An 18,979-nucleotide genomic window follows, 5' to 3' on the forward strand; every position below is an offset into this window, starting at 1 on the left:
CCAGTGGGACAGATCCTTCAGAAATACTCGGGTTCCGCACACTTCTGCAGAAATGTGTGCCCAAGTGTTGGCTCTGCAAGGAGGCCGCATCACCCTCACCCTCTTTCGTTTTTAAAATTCTAGCTGCAACCTTGCCGTGTCAAGCCGCGAAGACGGCGAGTACACCCAATCGTCTGGAGTGGAAGTTCCAGAAGAGCGGGACGACGACTGTGATGCTGGTCTATCATGAAAAGCAGTTCTCAGGTAGGGAAATAAATGTGTGGGTAGAAAACGCATGTTCCCAAACGGGGGGTATTGGGACGTATGTCAGCCTGGAAGGTTCACCTGCTGAACCCAGAAGCCTTTTCTCCTGCTTCTCTGTGCATGGAGACTAGTTGGACTCCCTCAGCTGAGAGAGAAAACACTCTGGACATGCTCAGATGTCCTGGCAGAGACTATGAATTCTGGGGTGAACTCTGGCTGAGGGTATACTTATATAATCCTAGAGATGCGAAGGCCTGGGGGGAAATGGGGGCAAGACCATTTTTTCCAGATATAATGAAGAAAACGGATTTTTTTTCTGTGTCATTGCCCCTCTCCATCCATACCACCTTGAACTATTTGTACAGTGGCGTTGTGGATCTTAAGTCGAACCGGCAGGCTTTTTGACCACCAAATTAATATATACCACCTTGAACGATTGTACAATAAGGCAGTACAGTCTATAAAGCTAAATATGAATAAAGAAAATAAATCTATCTCAATAAACCCCCTGAATAAGCAAAACGACCCCCAGGAGAACTAAATTGGTATACAAGGAATTTACCCGCGAGTGGGCGAAGCCGTGAGAGGTGAACCCACAAAAGTAAAGGGTTCTGCTGTACCTTAAGGTTTTGCGATCTACAACGCACCTGTGTTTGGGGGTTTCCTGCGACCATCTTTGTGTTAGTTGTTGCCTTGAAGGTTTTTGGTTTCTCCCCTGCAGATGACTACAGGGACCGGGCCATATTCTATCCCTACGAGATTCAGCTCAAAGCCGTCACTCGCAAAGACAACGGGACGTATACCTGTGAGGTCCTCGTCGGCAGTAAACTTCAGTTGTCAACTGTTGAGCTGGTTGTTGAAGGTATGCTTCCATTGACACAGTCACACCTCCGGGGCTGGCTCTGAAATCTTGCCCCCCAGTCAACGGCTCTGATAAAAGTCTTCCAGAACCCTTGTGTCTCTTGTGAGCTGACCCTTTGAGAGGCAGGAACGTAGGAGGCTGCCTTTTACGGAGTCAGTCCCTTGGTTCATCTTGCTCAGTATTGTCTACTCAGACTGGCAGCGGCTTCTGCAAAGTTTCAGGTAGGAGTCTCTCCCAGCCCTTCCTGGAGATGTGGCTGACCTACAACTCCCATCACCCCCAGCCGTAGTAATTCGTAGCTAGGGATGATGGGAGTCGTGGTTCAGCAACATCTCACGTACCACAGGGTGGGAACCCCTGCCCTTAAGAGAATCTCTTGCATCGCTCACATGTCGTCTCCAATCCAAATGCAAACCAGGGCAGACACTGCTTAGCAAATGGGACAAATCATGGGCACTGCCACATGACCAGATAGAGGACAGATAATTCACAGGAACAGAGGAAGCTGCCTTCCACTGAGTCAGACCCGTGGTCCACCTCGCTCAGGATTGTCTACCCAGACTGGAAGCAGCTTCTCCAAGGTTGCAGGCAGGAGCCTCTACTCAGCCCTACCTGGAGATGCTGCCAGGGATTGAACCTGGGCCCTTCCCATCCCTAGGAAGCCTCCATTCTTTGCTCTGAGGCCTAATTGCCGAGACTCCGTGGAGCCAGCGTGGTGACGTGGTTAGGGTGCTGGACTAGGACCGGGGAGACCCGAGTTCAAATCCCCATTCCGTCATGAGTCTTGCTGGGTGACTCTGGGCCAGTCCCTTCTCTCTCCGCCTAGCCTACTTCACAGGGTTGTTGTGAAAGAGAAACTTAAGTATGTCGTACACCGCTCTGGGCTCCTTGGAGGAAGAGCGGGATAGAAAATGTAGAAAGCAAACAAACAGACAAAACCCTGAAGAGTCACCACTCATGCTCTGATAAGAGCGAAACGTCAGCAGGGCATCCCCCAAAGGCGGAAACAGGGGCCGAGATTTACCTGGGGAAGGACCCGAAAATGGAGTGGGTTGTGGAGGCTTTTGACTGGGCGTGGACTGGGTGTCCTTGCGACCTCTTGCTCCCTCTCACGGTGCCTTTCCCCCCCTGCAGTGCCGCCCTCCAAGCCGAAGGCCCACGTCCCCTCCTCGGTCATCATCGGCAACGCGGCGGTCTTGACCTGCGAGGAGACGGAGGGCTCCCCGCGCCCCGTCTTCCGGTGGTACAAAGACGGGGATCTGCTGCCCACCGACCCGAAGAGCAGCTCCAAGTTCAAGAACTCCTCCTACACGCTGGACCCCAGGACGGGAGTGCTGGTATGGTCTCAAGTGGGGCCCCCTAGAAATCTGCCGAGAGGCATGTCCTGCCTTGGCCAGGGGGACCCAGCTGGGAAATGAGCAGGCGTGAACAGGCAGACCCTTGGTCCACCTCGCGCGATAATGGTCTGCCCAGGCTGGCAGCGGCTTCTCCAGGGTTGCAGGCGGGAGTCTCTCTCAGCCCGATCTTGGAGATGCTGCCGGGAGCGGGTGGGAACCGGGAACCTTTGGCACGCAACCATGCCGATGCTCTTCCCAGAGCGGCCCCATCCCTTAAGGGGAATATCTTACGGCAGCGATGAATATTGATATTTTCAACCCAAAGTTCCCAAAGTGGTTTTCTTAGATCTAACTCAATAAAATGGCTCCCACCCTGACCCCAGAGGGCTCACAATCTAAAAAGGAAACCGAAGAGAGCTGCCAGCAACATCTCTCTCTCTTGCAACTTTTAAAAGGGCAGTCAAGACGCATTTGTTCACCCAGGCTTTTAATTAGATACTGTTTTAATTATGTTTTAATTGTGTTTGAATAGTTTTAACTTTTTACATTTTAATGGTTGAGCTGTTTTAATCTTTTGTTGGCTGTTTTTATTGTTTTGTAAACCACCCAGAGAACTTGCGTTTTGGGCAGAATATAAATGTATTAAATAAAATAACAACAACAACAACAGTAGTTACCGGAGGGATGCTGTGCCGGGGATGGATAGGGCCAGTTGCTCTCCTCCCTGCTCAGTAAAGAGAATCACCCCTTTTAAAAGGTGCCTCTTTGCTCAGTGAGCAGGGGCCGTTCGCCTCTTCCAGTGCTCACACATGTGGTCCCCCATTCAAATGCAATCCCGGGCAGACCCTGCTTAGCAAAGGGGCCGATTCCGGTTTGCCGCCTCCTGACCGACTCTCCTCTTCCTTCTTTGCCTCCAGACCTTTGACCCTGCAACCGCCTTCGATGCCGGAGATTATTATTGCGAGGCGGACAACAAAATCGGGTCTTCCCAGATCTCGGATGTTGCCCGCATGCAGCTGAGTGAGTATTGCTCTGATCGTGGCCGGTTCTGCCATTGGCCGCGCGGGCCGCGGTCTTCGTTGTGAGGCCTGGGGGGGGCCAGTGGTGGTCCCCGTCCCCCCTGACGGGGGTCCTCTGGCTACTTGTCTGCTGGGCCTGCGTGCCGTTTTGGCCAAAGCGGAATACCCCGAACGGTCTCCCTGGCACTGTGCGGAGAAGACTGCTCTCACGGTGCAATGCAGTGGGGTTCCGTTGAGGGGGGGGCCCTTTGGAGCCCCCGTCCCATCTTGGAGGGCGTGCTCAGAGGGCTGGGAAGTGTATCCCTCTCTCCGAAGGGCTCCTCCCCGTGCTGAGAAAAGCACCGGGCCTTGCAGACGGCCGCCCAGGAGGAAATGGCTTTCGCACTGAAAGTTTCTTTTGCCATAGTGGCCCCCCCATTGACTGTATTTACCCAAATCTAAGATGAAACTCTCCCCCCCCCCCAGTTTTATGGTGTTTTATAACCTCTGTTCTGACTAATTGATTTTAATGGCTTTGTTTTGGTTGTAAACCACCCTGAGCCATTTTGGAAGGGCGGTAGAAAAATTGAATAAATAAAATAGTTTTTGCCGTGTGTGTGTGTGTGTGTCTTAGACCCAGAGCCCTCTTTCTTTGGGGTGAATACAGATATAACCTATATTTTTGAGCCCCTGGTGGCGCAGTGGTGAAACTGCCGCCCTGTAACCAGAAGGTTACAAGTTCGATCCTGACCAGGGGCTCAAGGTTGACTCGGCCTTCCATCCTTCCGAGGTCGGTAAAATGAGAACCCAGAATGTTGGGGGCAATATGCTAAATCATTGTAAACCGCTTAGAGAGCTCCGGCTATAGAGCGGTATATAAATGTAAGTGCTATTGCTATTGCTAAGTGCTATTTTTATGTAGCAGATTTTAAAATTCCATTATCTATTTTAGCTAGCCGCCTTTCTATTTTAATTAGATGTCCCATGCTTTCTTTTAGTCTCTCTATATTTTTAGCTACTTGGTTTGCACTCTGTAGTATATTTTAAATATTTTGTATTTTTTAGAACTTCCTCTCTTTAGTTTTCATTATAATACCAATCTCAATCCCAGTGATACATTTTATTTATTTATTTATTTATTTAAGAGTTCTGTACCGCCCTTCCAAAAATGGCTCAGGGTGGTTTGCATAGAGAAATAACAAATAAATAAGATGGCTCCCTGTCCCCAAAGGGCTCACAATCTAAAAAGAAACGTAAGATAGACACCAGCAACAGCCACTGGAGGGATGATGTGCTGGGGGTGGATAGGGCCAGTTACTCTCCCCCTGCTAAATACAAGAGAATCACCACGTTAAAAGGTGCCTCTTTGCCAAGTTGCCAACATGCAACATTCTTTCTCACAATCTATTATATTGTATTACTATATTATAACCTGTGCTGGTCTTAGACCGTAATAAAGATTGATTGATTGATTGATAACCTATATTTAAGTTCTGTCTTTTAAGGCCCCTGCTGACTGGGCAAAGAGGCACCTTTTTAATGTGGTGATGCTCTTTATTGGACAGGGGGAGAGCAACTGGCCCTCTCCGTCCCCAGCACAGCACCCCTCCAGTGGCTGTGGCTGGTGTCGATCTTACGTTTGTTTTTAGATTGTGAGCCCTTTGAGGGCAGGGAGCCATTCTGTTTATTCTTTCTCTATGTAAACTGCTTTGGAAACCTTTGTGGAAAAGCAGTATATAAATATTTGTTGTTGTCTTCTTACATTCAGAGTCACCTCCTATTCCTTGCCTAGAGGGCAAGGGAGGAGGGCTGGTCTTGTGGTAGCAGGCATAAATTGTTCCCTTTGCTAAGCAGGGTCCACCCTGGTTTGCATGTGAATGGGAGACTACATGTGAGCACTGTAAGATATCCCCCTCAAGGGATGGGGCCGCTCTGGGAATTGCATCTAGGTTCCCTGTTCCTTACCTGGCAGCCTCTCCAAGAAAGGGCCGAGCGAGAATCCTGCCTGCAACCCTCGGAGATGCTGCTGCCAGTCTGTGTAGACAATGCAGAGCTAGATGGCCCAGTGGCCGGACTCAGTATATGGTAGCTACCTATGTCCTATGAGAGAACCTCAACAAGAGGCCTCCAAACCTCTTGTTCTGCTCGAAGGGAACGCTGTGTGTGAGGGTTTGCAGACGATGGCATCTTCCACCTTGACTGCTAATTCCTACGCTGGCTGGCCAGAGAATACACAGCCCTTCCTAGATTTGTTTTTGTCCATGAACCACCATCCAGCCCAGGAGAGAGGCTGTACCTATTTCCACACCACTTTTCTTCCTCCCTTGGACTGCAGGGCAAAATATTGCAAGATAAGGAACAACATGTGGACAGACTGCAATGCGCAATGTGCAGAGGTGTGGTTAATTACGTGGGTGGTGATCCAGGCAGGCTTGGCTGTGATGGTTGCTGCCTTTGCACACCCCCTCACTCACATGGGAAGCTGCCTTCTACTGAGTCAGACCCTTGGTCCATCTAGCTCAGTATTGTCTGCACAGGCCGGCAGCGGCTTCTCCGGAGTTGCAGGCAGGAATCTCTCCCAGCCTTCTCTGGAGATGCCGGGGCGTGGAGGGGATTTGGGACCTTCTGCATGCAAGCAGGCAGGTGCTCTTCCCAGAGCGGCCCTAAGGGGGAATAGGTCACAAGGCTCACCCATGTAGTCTCCCATCCAAATGCAAACCAGGGCAGACCCTGCTTAGCGAAGGGGGCACTTTGCTGCCACACGACCAGCCCTCTGAAGTGTGTTTGGTTCCCTCTCCTCCCCTTGTGCAGGTGAAGTGAACGTGGGTGGCATCGTGGCAGCCGTCGTGGTGCTCCTCATCATCCTGGGGCTGGTAGCCTTCGGGGTTTGGTTCGCCTACAGACGGGGCTACTTCAGCAGTAAGTCCTGAGCGGGGCGCTTGGGTGGATCTTTTGCTCTTGGGGTGTCCTGGAAAGATTTCTGGGTTTGCATATTGGTTTAATCCGTTCAGGTGGCACACATATCCCCCCGCCCTCCTCCCTTGAGTGCTGTCACAACAACCCTGCGAGGTGGGTTGGGCTAAAGGCACAAGTGGCCAAAGGTCAATGAGCTTTGACCAAGTCAGGGTTTGAAGCCAGGTTGTCTCAAAGAGCCCCGTCCGATGAGACCCGAGGAGGCTGCTTCTGCGTCTGGGCTCCCCACATGAATAGCCACCCACGGGCCTCTCCTGGCCCATGAATTTGTCTAGTCCCCTTCCACAAGCCTCCAAGCCAGTGGCTACCGCCACATCTTGTGGCAGGGAGTTCTGCGGGTTGACTTGTGGGGAGGACTTTGTTTTGCCCACCCTGTCTCAGGGTTGTTGACCAGTTCTGAACTAGAGCATTAGGAGAGGGAGAGGGAGGAAAACATAGCTTCTTCCACGCCGTGCAGAACTGTATCGAGCTCTGTTGCATTTCCCTCCCTTAATATCTCTCTCTCTCTCTCTCTCTCTCTCTCTCTCTCTCTTTTATTCCCCTGGACTAAAAAGGCCCAAAGACTGCTTCATAGGGAAGGTAACAGAGAATCCTAGATGTTTTAGAGTACGACTCCCAGTATCTCTAGCCGCAAAGGTCTTTGCCTGGGGTTTTTTGGAATTGTCATCAGAAATATCTGGGATTCCCTGTTTTAGGAAACCCTTCCTCTAACCACAGCACCACGCTGCCTCTCTTGCGGGAGAGCAGGGTCAAATCTCCCATTAGTCCGGTGTAGTGGTTAGAGGGCTGGACTAGGACCGGGGAGACCCGAGTTCAAATCCCCATGCAGCCATGAGACTTGCTGGGTGACTCTGGGCCAGTCACTTCTCTCTCAGCCTCGCCTACTTCACAGGGTTGTTGTGAAAGAGAAACTTAAGTATGCAGTACACCGCTCTGGGCTCCTTGGAGCAAAAGCGGGATAGAAAATGTAAAAAGAAAAGAAAAAATAAATAAAAATGTGCAAGGCTCGATTAGACGGCAGCATTTTCCCTGTTGACTAATCTCTCTCTCTCTCTCTTGTTTGTTTTACAGGAAGAAAAGAGTGAGTAGATACTTGTCTACTTCCCGGTTGAGGTTGCTTCTTCAGTCTTCCACCCACATAAGCATTACCTGCCTCTGCCCTCTTGCCATAATTTATTTCTTGTACCCTTATACTGCCTTTCTGCCTTGACCCAAGCAGTCTGCAGTCTTGAAAAATAAACCAACTACAGTGGTGTATTTATCAGAAAGAAATAAGTTGTTATTAAACTCAGAGTTATTTGGGTATCTAAAAACAAGAGGAGCAATATTTATTTTTATTATTTTATTTTTGTTTTATCTTTCGATTTATATACCGATTGTTTTATCTTTCGATTTATATACTGCCCTTCCAAAGTGGCTCAGGGTGGTTTTCAACAAGGTAAAAACAAAACCAGTGAACAGTTAAAATCAAAACTATAAGAACAGAATAAAACCCATTCAAGAATTCAACAGCTAAAAAACCTGTGGAGAACCAGGGCAACCCTTTAAAACAATTTTAGAACAATTTTTAAATCATTTAAAACCCTGGAAGGCCAGGCCAAACAGATAGGTTTTAAGGGCTCTCCTGAAGGACAGGACGATATATAATAGTTTTATATCTATAAGGTACAATGATAAATATAATTGTAATATCAAATCTAGATCTGTAAGGTTTGATTTTGGGGTGCAGGGTTATGTGTTACATCTTTACAGCACTGTGAGTGCTTCAGAGATGGAGAGAGAGAGAGAGAGAGAGAGAAAAGAATGATCCCTGCTATATTCGGGCTCTGCTTAGGCGCTCTGGGGCTGATGTTATCCTCTCTTCTAGACTGAACACCTTCTTTCTTGCCAAATGCATCTCTGAAGGAGTATGGGGCCGGCACCCATCTGGGACTCCAGTGAAATCTTCCAATCCCAGAGGGTGGTGGGAGGCGCCCCAGGAACCCTCCACCACTGTTCCCTCTAGCAGGAACATAGGAAGCTGCCACATACTGAGTCAGACCATTGGTCTATCTAGCTCTGTATCGTCTTCACAGACTGGCAGCAGCTTCTCCAAGGTTGCAGGCAGGGGTCTTTCTCTTTCAGCCCTCTCTTGGAGATGCTGCCAGGGAGGGGACTTGGGACCTTCTGCTCTCCCCAGAGCAGCTCCATCCCCTGAGGGGAAGATCTGGGATTCCCAGATGTTGTTCACTACAACTCCCAACATCCCCAGTTGCAATGGCCTTTGGCTGGGGATTATGGGAGTTGTAGTCAACAACATCTGGGAATCCCCGTTAGAGGGAACACGGCTTTTCTCTCTTTCTCTCTCTCTCTCTCTCCCTCCCTCCCTGGAATAATGTGGCTTTTAACTTCCCTGTCTCTTTCCGCCTCCCGTTTAGCACCAGCAGTAAGAAGGTCATTTACAGCCAGCCTTCCAACCGGAGTGACGTAAGTAGAACAGGAAGGGAGCCAGCAAGGACGTTCCCTCTTCTTTCCCCCAGAAAAGTGTCGTGACAACTTTGCATCCGGGTTGGGTGTGACGACGATGTTGTGGGTGGCCAGTGGCAGTCGTGGGCTGGGAGTGACGCTGGGCTTACATCTCCCGTGGTTTCCAGCATGTCCTCGGGGTGTTGATTGGAGCGGTGAGTGGGTGGCGAGGCATTTTGGAAGCGGCTCCTTGGGCAGGGATCCAGAAATTTCGGCTTGGCTCATAGGGACGGACAGTTTTGCCGTCTTACCCTGCCCCCAGGTTGTTGTCCATCCAAATGCCAACCAGGACAGACCCTGCTTAGCAGAGGGGGCCATTCATGCTCTACTCCCACAAGGCCAGCTTTTGCTTGTTCTCTGGAACTGAGTCTCTTTCTCTCTCTCTCTCTCCCTGTTTTCTAGGGTGAATTTAAACAGACATCTTCCTTCTTGGTTTGATCTCTGCCCTGGTACTTCCTTGACACCAGTGTTCAAGTTCTGCCTCTTCCTCCACCTTCTCCCAGACTGTTGTAAATATTCTTCATGAAAAAGTGTGTGATTTTAAAATGTTTTTTTAAAAAGTAGTTTGTCGGTACAATTTGTTTTGGAACCCAAGCCTTAAGATAAACCAACCCATATAGCATCGTTCTGTCGAAGGACCTCCTTTTAACCTTAATGCCCAGATGGTGGCTTCATCAATACCACAAGAGAGCTGCTGGGATATGGAATATTTGACTGATCTTTGGGCCACCAGGTTGCTAAAGAGCCTTTTGGGGCTCTGCGAACATCCCGTGATACAGAGCAGACGAGAGAAGGAAAGGGAGGGAAGTGACTGGAAATTCAGCTGCTGGACAAGACACTGTTAGAGACCATTTTCCCCTCTTCCAAAGAGATGGAAATGAGTTACCAGAAAGCTGAGCTGCTCCCTTAGATGCAACAGTGCAACTTTTTTGATGATTAAAAGTGGCACTACCATGTTAGATCAGATCTCCTTCCCCACAATGCTTTTAATTAACCCACGGATCTAAACGGTGTCTCCCTCTCTGCAGAATCTGGCACAGAATTCAATAAAAACTCAAACCATTGAAATGGTCAGGCTTTTGCCTGCTTAACTGTGTTGGATTGGGGCCTGCGTGGGCGTAAAGAACTCTCTTGTTGGCCTGTGTATCCTGAAGTTGCTACCATGTGTGCTTTTAAAGCACATATTTGTAATGTATGATTTTATCTGCAGCAGACTGAATTGGAAATAAAATGTTGTTTTGTTTGAGCTGGGTCCTCTGTGGTTTTTAAAATATTTTACTTGGAGGGGAAGCCCATCAATGACTGGGAGAAGTAATTCTGCCTAGATTACACTTGTAGGAAAGTTCAAGAAATGAAACATCAGAATTATTATTTTAAATCCACCCAGGATATTCCAGTGCAAAAAATTAGTGCATTCAGCTCATTGAAGTGGCAGGATTGTGTATGGAATTTGGTATCTGTAGATAATAGGGAAATATGCCTTTCTGCCAAATAAACTCTTCAAGATGGGAAGGCGATGATGGATTTAAATCAGTGTATTCACATTTGCTTTGCATCTATCTATACAAAGGCATTCTTGTGAAATAATCAGAAGAGGTAGCAGAATCCTGAGTGTTTCTTCAGCTCAAATCTTACTGAAACAGGAAGGGTTCTACCACAATTAACAAAACCGCCAGTCCATTAATATCAAGAAGTGTGAATACAATTGATTTAAGTCCATCACTTGATAAAGAGTTCTTTTGAAACGAGGTTCACTGAGTCATCGTAGTGGATGTGGACAGCTTTACGAGCAACTTGGTTCTAGACTTCATGTGCTCTGTTCATGAGATACAGTCCGTGGACTTTATGATTATTTCTATTGTGGAATCTGTGGATGGTATATACCACTATATTATGTATATCTAATTGAGTTATATTGTATATATTTCACAATACAGTATTTTCTCTCTTATTGTGGTCTTTATCTAGCTATTGGTAATTTTATGAGGGATCTTTCTGGGGAACTTGGAGACTCAACATGCAATCTCTGCTCAAACAGGCGAGTTAGCTTGCTTATATTTGGTTTAAGGTGTGGTGGTCTAACCTCTCCCCGCTCCCCATATCCTTACCCCTTTGCTAAAATAACCCCCCTTTTGGTGTGTCTCACCCCCAAACGCCCCACGGCCTAGCTGTCTGGGGCACACTGTGGTCAAAAAAAGGGGGCTCACCATCCTACCCTGTCGGGATGGCCTTCACACCACGGTTGGGACCCCCGCTTAAGGCCACAGAGTGGCAGGAGAAGGGTTTTGCTGTACGGCAGGAGTGCTCGAACTTGGGGTCCCAGATGGCAGCCCCAGCCCTGAAGGCCAATTCAGCCCCAATTTGAGGGCCTAAATTGGGATGGGCAAAGGAGTCCTCTCTCATCAATGGATGCAAACGCAAGTCTCTGGAGCCTTTTGTTGAAATCAAAGGTTTCCTTTTCTGTAAGAGATGAAAAGGGAAACTGTTAAAACATTTTGAAAAACCTATCCCACACTGGAGATCAGGTAGAAAAATATAGGCTTGTACCCCGTATTGTATGTCTTTGTTTTTATATGTATAACCCACTCTTCCTCCAAGGAGCCCTGAGTAGTTTAAAGGTAAAGTGTGTTGTTGAGTCAGTTTCGACTCCTGGCGCACACAGAGCCCTGTGGTTGTCTTTGGTGGAATACAGGAGGGGTTGACCATTGCCTATGCCCGCTCAGTATGAGATGATGCCTTTCAGCATCTTCCCATATCACTGCTGCCCGATAGAGGTCTTTCCTATAGTCTGGGGAACATACCAGCGGGGATTTGAACCAGCAACCTCTGGCTTGCTAGTCAAGTCATTTCCCTGCTGCACCATTAGGTGGCAGTACCTGGCTGTTTATCCTCATGACAACCTTGTGAGGTAGGTGGTGGTGGTGGTTGTTATTATGATTTCTATGCCGCCCTTCCAAAAATGGCCCAGGACGGTTTACACAGAGAAATAATAAATAAATAAGATGGCTCCCTGTCCCCAAAGGACTCACAGTCTAAAAAGAAACTCAAGATAGACACCAGCAACAGCCACTGGAGGTCCTGTGCTGGGGGTAGATAGGGCCAGTTATTCTCCCCCTGCTAAATAAAGAGAATGGATAAAGAGAATGGCCTGCTAAATAAAGAGAATCACAATGTTAAAAGGTGCCTCTTTGCCAAGTTAGCAGGGGTTAGGCTGAGAGAGAGAGAGGAAACTGGCCCAGAGTCACCCAGTGAGGGTCATGGCTGAACAAGGATTCGAACCTGGGTCTCCCTGCTCCAACGTGCTAACCAGCAGTCCACTGAGCCCAGTATGGTCTCCAAGGCTGTTTAGCAGGAGGTTTTCCTCGGCCCTGCAGAGATCCTTGTGCGCTGGAGATGCCAATTACTGGAACACAGGAAGCTGCCTTCTACCGAGTCAGGCCCTTGGTCCATCCAGCTCAGGATTGTCTACCCAGACTGGCAGCAGCTTCTCCCAGGTTGCAGGCAGGAATCTCTCTCTCAGCCCTATTTTGGAGATGCTGCCAGGGAGGGAACTGGGAACCTTCTGCTTGTGAGCCTACGTGTACTCCTCCCAGAGCGGCCCCATTATCCCTTTGAGGGGAATCTCTTCCCTTGCTCACACATGTAGTCTCCCATCCAAATACAAACCAGAGTGGGCCCTCCTTAACAAAGGACAGACAACTCCTGCTTGCTGCCCCGAGGCCAGCTCTCCTTCCTCTGCACTGAACCAACATTGGAAGGTGCTTTCCAGCGAGTCAGCCCAGGGATTCCCCAGCCCACTTCTGCCAACCCTGGAGTGGGAGAGGTTCTCCAGCAGCAGCAGCAGCCGCCTGCGTTTCTCGGACCCTTCCCCAGTGTGCTCCGTTTCCCAGGAAGGTGCCGTTGGGGACCAGACCTGGAAGCTTCTGCAGGCCAAGCGGCTGCTGGTCGGCTTCCGCAGATTCCTCCCCCAGAGCCGGTGGTATCGGGACTTCCCCCAACCGAAGTGACTTGGCACCAGGAGACGCGGCTTCCGAAGCCTCCCTGCTCTGGCGGAGGAACATAGTAGCACATGTAGCATTTGCCAAAGGCCCACATTTTCGAGGGCCCCACACGCCCAGCTTCCAACTGAGAATTAAAGTTAAAAAACTGTACCTGTTTTAGTGGGTCCACGTTAGAGAAAAGGCCCCTCTCCTGCTCCATGTGCCTTTGAAGAGAAGGCCCAGCACAGCATCTGTCCAGTGGTGGTTGCTGGTGCCGCCCACCTTTTTCTTTTTAGAGTGTGAGCCCTTTGGAGACAGAGAAGCCTCGATCCACCCTTTTATTTTTCTGTGAAAACCACTTTGAGAATTTAGATGGGAAAACAGTAGATCAATGTTCACTGTTGTTGTAGTAAGTGTGAGTTTGTGGCTTGGTCTCCCATACTCCAAAAGAGTGCAAATGAAAAAAACCTGAATTACTTTACTATGCAAGCATATCATTTATGTTTTAATATTTGTGTGCATTTTTCAAAACTTAGGGCCCCTTTATAACAGATGCTACAGGCCCCACACGAGCTGCATCCAGCCCTGCCTCCATGGTGTTCCAAAGCTCTGCCCCCCAACTCTCTAGGTCAGAGCCTCGGGGACCCTGGGCAGGGCTACGGATGGGTCACTTGCTGATCCCGGCATCAGGAGTCTTGTGCCCCCCAGAGGCCCTTTCATTGGGGGGAACGTAGCCCAGCACACCTGTGAGTATTATGGTGCCGTCTAGAACCCGTCTTCTGAAGACACACAAAAGGAAATTCCAGGGCACACAGTTGGTAACGGGTGTGGGTGTGTGTGTGTGTGTGTTCCCCTTCAAGCCACCGAGGGACGTGCCCTTGACAGCCAGCCCCACCAGTTAGCACAGCTCCCAGTCCATTGGGGAACGCGCTCCCAGTGGGAGTCAAAGGGCTACCTGGTCATTTGAAATAGGTATACCCCGTTCCTCCGGTTTGCATTAATAAAAAGGTATACAATAGAGACATTGAGAGATTAGAAGAGCCTTCCAAAGCCACAAGGAAGGGGACAACTTTTGAGATGCAGTTCATAGAAGCTACTAAACCCATAGAGTCCTAATCCCCAGACATAGACAGCAGACAAGAGGTTTAGAAGCTTCTCTATAAAAATGTAGTGATGTGGTTTTACAAACGTTTCCCCCCACCCCGCGGGTATCCCCCTTCCTCTCCCCAGACCCAACACCCCCTTGGCAGAGTGCTTACTCCCCCAGGCACTTACCTGGCTCTTCCTTCCTTCCTGCTCCTCTCCCTGCTCCGCTGATGCTCTCCCTCTGCAGCAGCCAGAGAGGCGGACTGAGCCCAGCTGGCTTCTTATGCCCTCCTTCTGGCCAGGAAGCCAACCCACTTCCTGGCCTCTCCCTTCTTGATCATGTGGCAGGTCTCTGTGGCTCCAGGCGGCGGCAGCTGGGTTGCCCAACGGATTCTTTGGAGGATCAGGTGGCTCTCTGAGGCTGGCCTCTTCTGGTTTCCCCAGAGGTGCCTCTGCCCCGCTCCTTCCGCCTGGTCCTAAGGAGGCCCCCTTGATGGAGAGACCTGCCTCTGGGAACCCCTTCGTGGGATGCTCAGGGAGGGAGGGAGGGAGGGAAGAGAGTTCTGGGGTGCAGCAAGCGCTGCTAAGTTCCTGCAGGATGGTCCCTTCAGGGAGGAGGAGGAGGAGGATCATCCTTTCAGGGCTCTCCTCCTCCTCCTCCTCCTCCTCCTCTGGGGCAAGGGATACAGGATATGCATCAGGTGCAGCACTCAGCTGACTACTCAGAGAAGCAAGCCGGGCTTTCAGGAGAACGGTGAGTCTCTCTGCTGGTGTCTGAACTTGTTTTAGAAGGTAATCCTTGTTTCTAACCCGAATGCAGCGCTTGTTTCCTAGACTCCTAGGTAGTTGTGTGTTGCACACTGTCTCGTTGTCAGCCGAGGAGAGGGGAGAAGGGAGTGGGGCGCCCCGCCGCCAGCATGGCTCAGGGCGACCAGAATCTGTCCGAGCCTGCCGCATTCCTCTCTGCAGCTGTGAGCCCTAACTGGCGGGCGAGCGGGCCTCCTTGCCGGCTCGCCCAGCTGCTGAAGACGTCTCCTGCCTGCTGCTGCCAGGGATCAGGGGGTCGCCTGCCTCCCTCACCCACCTCTGGCTGGCTTGGACCCACCAGCTCTTCTCCTCCCCCTGCAAAGCCGCCTCGGTCTCTCGGGGGTCTGCAGCAGGTTTTCAGCCAGCCATCCGCGCAGCTGATCCCTTTGCTTCCTGGGCGACCAGAAGGAAGTTAGTGAGTTAAAGGGACCAGAGAACTGCGGGAACCGTGACCCTTGGGCTGGGTTTGCCGGGCGGAGAGGCGGGGCGTCCCGGCCTGCCGAGAGAAGGCTTTGCATTTCGGGGCGTTGGTCAGCAGGTGAGAGGCTGGGGCACCCGCGTTGCCCGTCCTCTGTGTTGCTCTCCGGCACTAGCGATGCTGCGGACCCAGGAGCTGGTCTCGTGCGGGTGGCCGGTCCTCTTTGCTCAGCAGGGTCCTCCCCGGCTCTCTCGGGCTTCTTCCGCGAGCGGGGGGCGATCAGCCTGCTGGGGGCGAAGGAGCCCGGCGGCGGCGGCGGCGGCCAGGAGAGAGCCGCGGGCGGAGAGCCCCCTGCGGCGTCCAGGGCAGCGGCGGCCCCAGCGGCCTGGGTGGGCGTCCTGTCCGGGGAGGGGCAGCGGCGGACCTCGCTGGCTGGCTGGCACCAGGCTGCACTCAAGGGCGCGCGTCCAGCCGCCGGCGGGAGAAGAAGAGACTGCGGGCGGGGCCAGGGCGGAGCAGGAGGAGGAGCCGCCGCCAGCCCCACCCCTCTGCAGCGCTCCCGGGATTGGCCGGCGGGGCCTGGGCGGGGCGGGGGTGGGGCGGGCGCCGATTGGCCAGCAGCCGGCCGGAAGGGGCGTGCCCGGGCGGGGCTCCTGCCACAAATGCCGAGGGCGCCTCGGAGGAGGACGTGACAGCGGCAGCTCCAGCAAGAGACCGAGGAGGAGGCGGCGGCGATGCAGCAGATGACAGCCCCGGCAGGCAGCCCGGACCCCGCCGCGGCGGAGCAGAGGAGCGCAGCCCAGAGCAGATCCGACACCCTCCCGGGACTCGGGGAGGAAGAGGAGGCCCCCGCTGGCTGGATGGGTGCCTGCAACTCGCCCCCCGCAACTGCGGATGGATCGTGATGGAAATAAAGATGCTTCCCCCCCCCAGCCTGTCTCGTTCTTCCTCGGAGGGGTGTGTGGATGGGTGCATGGAGGGATGGATGGAGCTCTCTAGAGAGGCGAGCCCAGGAGAGCTCCCCTCTAGAGACCCCACTTCTGTGTGTGTGTGTGTGTGTTTGTGGAGGGGGATCTCTAGGGAGGGGTGCCCAGGAGAGCCCCTCTCTAGAGACCTCTGTGTGTGTGTGTCGGTAGGGTGGTTCTCTAGAGAGGGGCACCCAGGAGAGCGGCTCTCTCGAGACCCCTTGCTGTCTGTGGGGGGTCTCCAGGGAGGGGCGCTGAGGAGTGCCCCTCTCTAGAGGTGTGTGTGTGTAGATAGTGGGGTCTCTAGAGAGGGGCGCCCAAGAGAGCCCCTCTCTAGAGACCTCTGTGTGTGTGTGTGTGTGTAGGGTGCGGTCTCTAGGCAAGGGCGTCTAGGAGTGCCCCTCTCTAGAGATCTCACTCCGTCTGTCTGTTTGTGGAGGGGGGTCTCCAGGGAGGGGTGCCCAGGAGAGCCCTTCTCTAGAGACCTCTCTGTGTGTGTGTAGATAGTGGGATCTCTAGAGAGGGGCGCCCAAGAGAGCCCCTCTCTAGAGACCTCTTGGAGTGGGTGTGTGTGTAGGGTGCGGTCTCTAGGCAAGGGCGTCTAGTAGTGCCCCTCTCTAGAGATCTCACTCTGTCTGTCTGTGTTTGTGGAGGGGGATCTCTAGGGAGGGGTGCCCAGGAGAGCCTCTCTCTAGAGACCTGTGTGTGTGTGTAGTTGGGGGGTCTCTAGGGAAGGGCGTCTAGGAGAGCCCCTCTCTAGACACCCTTGTGTGTGTGTGTAGATAGTGGGGTCTCTAGAGAGGGGCACCCAAGAGAGCCACTCTCCAGAGACTCTCTGTGTGCGTGTGTAGGGTATGGTCTCTAGGCAAGGGCATCTAGGAGCGCCCATCTCTAGAGATCTCACTCTGTCTGTGTTTGTGGAGGGGGGTCTCTAGGGAGGGGTGCCCAGGAGAGCCCCTCCCTAGAGACCTCTGTGTGTGTGTGTGTGTGTGTGTGTGTAGGTGGGGGGTCTCTAGGGAAGGGCATCTAGGAGAGCCCCTCTCTAGAGACCTCTTGGTGTGTGTTTGTGTGTGTGTGTGTGTCTAGGGTGGGGTCTCTGGGGAAGGGCGTCTAGGGCCGCCCCTCTCTAGAGATCTCACTCTGTCTGTGTTTGTGGAGGGGGGTCTCTAGGGAGGGGTGCCCAGGAGAGCCCCTCTCTAGAAACCTCTGTGTGTGGGGAGGGGTGGGGGTGTCTCTAGGGAGGGGCGACCCGAGTGCCCCTCACTAGAGACCTCCCTCTCGGTGGGGTGGTCTCTCGGGAGAGGCGCCCTGAGCGCCCCTCTCTAGATACCTCCCTCTCGGTAGGCGGGGTCTCTCGGGAGGGGCGCCCCAAGCGCCCCTCTCTAGAGACCTCCCTCTCGGTGGGGTGGTCTCTTGGGAGGGGCGCCCTGAGCGCCCCTCTCTAGAGACCTCCCTCTCGGTGGGGTGGTCTCTCGGGAGGGGCCCCCCGAGCGCCCCTCTCTAGAGACCTCCCTCTCGGTAGGCGGGGTCTCTCGGGTGGGGCGCCCCAGAGCGTCCCTCTCTAGAGATCTTCCTCCAGGGGTGAGGTGGGTCTCTAGGGATGGGTGCCCCGGAGCACCCCTCTCTAGAGACCTCCCTCCCGGTGTGGGGGGCAGGGGGGTCTCTAGGAAGGGGTGCTCCGAAGTGCCCCTCTCTAGAGACCTCCCTCCCCCCACCCCGGGATGGAGGTCTCCAGAGAGGGGCGCTCTGAGGCACCCCTTCCTAGAGACTCACCTCATCCCGGGAGGCAGGTCTCTAGAGAGGGGTGCTCTGGGGCACCCCACACTTGAGACCCCCCCACCGAGAGGGAGGTCTATAGAGAGGGGCACTAGGGGAGCCCAGCCCTAGAGACCACCCCACACGAGAGGGAGGTCTCTAGAGAGGGGGGCTCCAGGGCGCCCCTCCCTAGAGACCTCCCCACCGAGAAGGAGGTCTCTAGAGAGGTGGGCTCCAGGGCGCCCCTCCCTAGAGACCCCCCCCACGGAGAGGGAGGTCTCTAGAGAGGTGGGCTCCAGGGGACCCTCCTGGGTATGGGGGGGGCTTTAGGGGGAGGGGCACATTTCCAGAATAAAGTGAGTAATGACCATATTGAACTGAAATCCTTGCCTCCGGATGGTGTGTCTACAGCAGCCAGTGGATTTTTAGGTGTTTTACCTTTATGAAAGTTCACTAACAGAAAACTGCTGAATTCAAAGTGCAGCTAAGTTTATATACCAGCTTTTATTAAAATAACATCTGATTTAATATACAAGCATAAAAACAGAATAAAATACAAAGCAACAGCAGCAAAGATGCCTGAAATGCGTAGAGACCCCCCCCCCCATGCCAGCAGGTCTCTAGAGAGGAGCACCCAGGAGCCCACCTCTCTAGATACCTCCCACTCGGTGGGGGGGTCTCTAGGGCGGGGCACCCCAAGTGCCCCTCTCTAGAGACCTCCCTCTCGGTGGGGGGTCTCTAGGGCGGGGCACCCCGAATGCCTCTCTCTAGAGACCTCCCTCTCGGTGGGTGGGTCTCAAGGGTGGGGTGCCCCAGAACTCCCCTCTCTAGAGACCTGCCTCCCGGGATGAGGTGGGTCTCTAGGAAGGGGTGCCTCGGAGCACCCCTCTGTGGAGACCTCCATCCCGGGGTGGGGGGAGAGAGGTCTCTAGAGAGGGGCACTCCGGGGCACCCCTTCCTAGAGACCCCCCTCCCCCCACACCGGGAGGGAGGTCTCTAGAGAGGGGTGCTCCGGGGCACCCATCCCTAGAGACCCACCTCACCCCTGGA

General features: G+C 52.8%; 2 protein-coding genes across 8 annotated transcripts in view; one reads left to right on the top strand and one right to left on the bottom strand.

Annotated features, from left to right (window-relative positions):
- Window positions 1-10,164, top strand: part of F11R (F11 receptor) — a 31,842-nt gene extending 21,678 nt beyond the window's left edge. Inside the window, exons 3-10 of one of the 2 annotated variants that reach the window (XM_053278841.1) lie at window positions 124-243; window positions 965-1,105; window positions 2,240-2,442; window positions 3,360-3,462; window positions 6,252-6,356; window positions 7,485-7,494; window positions 8,831-8,879; window positions 9,321-10,164. In XM_053278841.1, the coding sequence (XP_053134816.1) occupies window positions 124-243; window positions 965-1,105; window positions 2,240-2,442; window positions 3,360-3,462; window positions 6,252-6,356; window positions 7,485-7,494; window positions 8,831-8,879; window positions 9,321-9,356 (767 nt within the window). In that variant the 3' untranslated portion in view covers window positions 9,357-10,164. Of the gene's footprint in view, window positions 1-123; window positions 244-964; window positions 1,106-2,239; window positions 2,443-3,359; window positions 3,463-6,251; window positions 6,360-7,484; window positions 8,880-9,320 lie in introns of both variants that reach the window. The other variant, XR_008312334.1, reaches the window with a different exon arrangement.
- Window positions 7,732-14,941, bottom strand: LOC128337599 (uncharacterized). Of its 6 annotated transcripts, none has more exons than XR_008312331.1 (3): window positions 14,174-14,941; window positions 12,832-13,339; window positions 7,732-11,378 (listed from the first exon to the last, which is right to left on the bottom strand). XR_008312331.1 is itself a non-coding variant. In XM_053278802.1 (3 exons), exons 1-2 carry the CDS (start codon window positions 14,939-14,941, stop codon window positions 13,076-13,078), a joined length of 1,032 nt encoding a protein of 343 aa, XP_053134777.1. In that variant the 3' UTR covers window positions 7,732-11,378; window positions 13,071-13,075. The 6 variants fall into 6 exon arrangements, 5 of the variants coding, with proteins under 5 accessions (XP_053134777.1, XP_053134779.1, XP_053134778.1 ...); XM_053278802.1 differs by having other exon boundaries at window positions 13,071-13,339; XM_053278803.1 differs by lacking the exon at window positions 7,732-11,378 and having other exon boundaries at window positions 11,453-12,964; window positions 13,071-13,339.
- Between the last annotated feature and the right edge of the window lie 4,038 nt (window positions 14,942-18,979).

Source organism: Hemicordylus capensis, chromosome 14 (genome assembly GCF_027244095.1).
Source record: "Hemicordylus capensis ecotype Gifberg chromosome 14, rHemCap1.1.pri, whole genome shotgun sequence".
NCBI lineage: Eukaryota > Metazoa > Chordata > Lepidosauria > Squamata > Cordylidae > Hemicordylus > Hemicordylus capensis.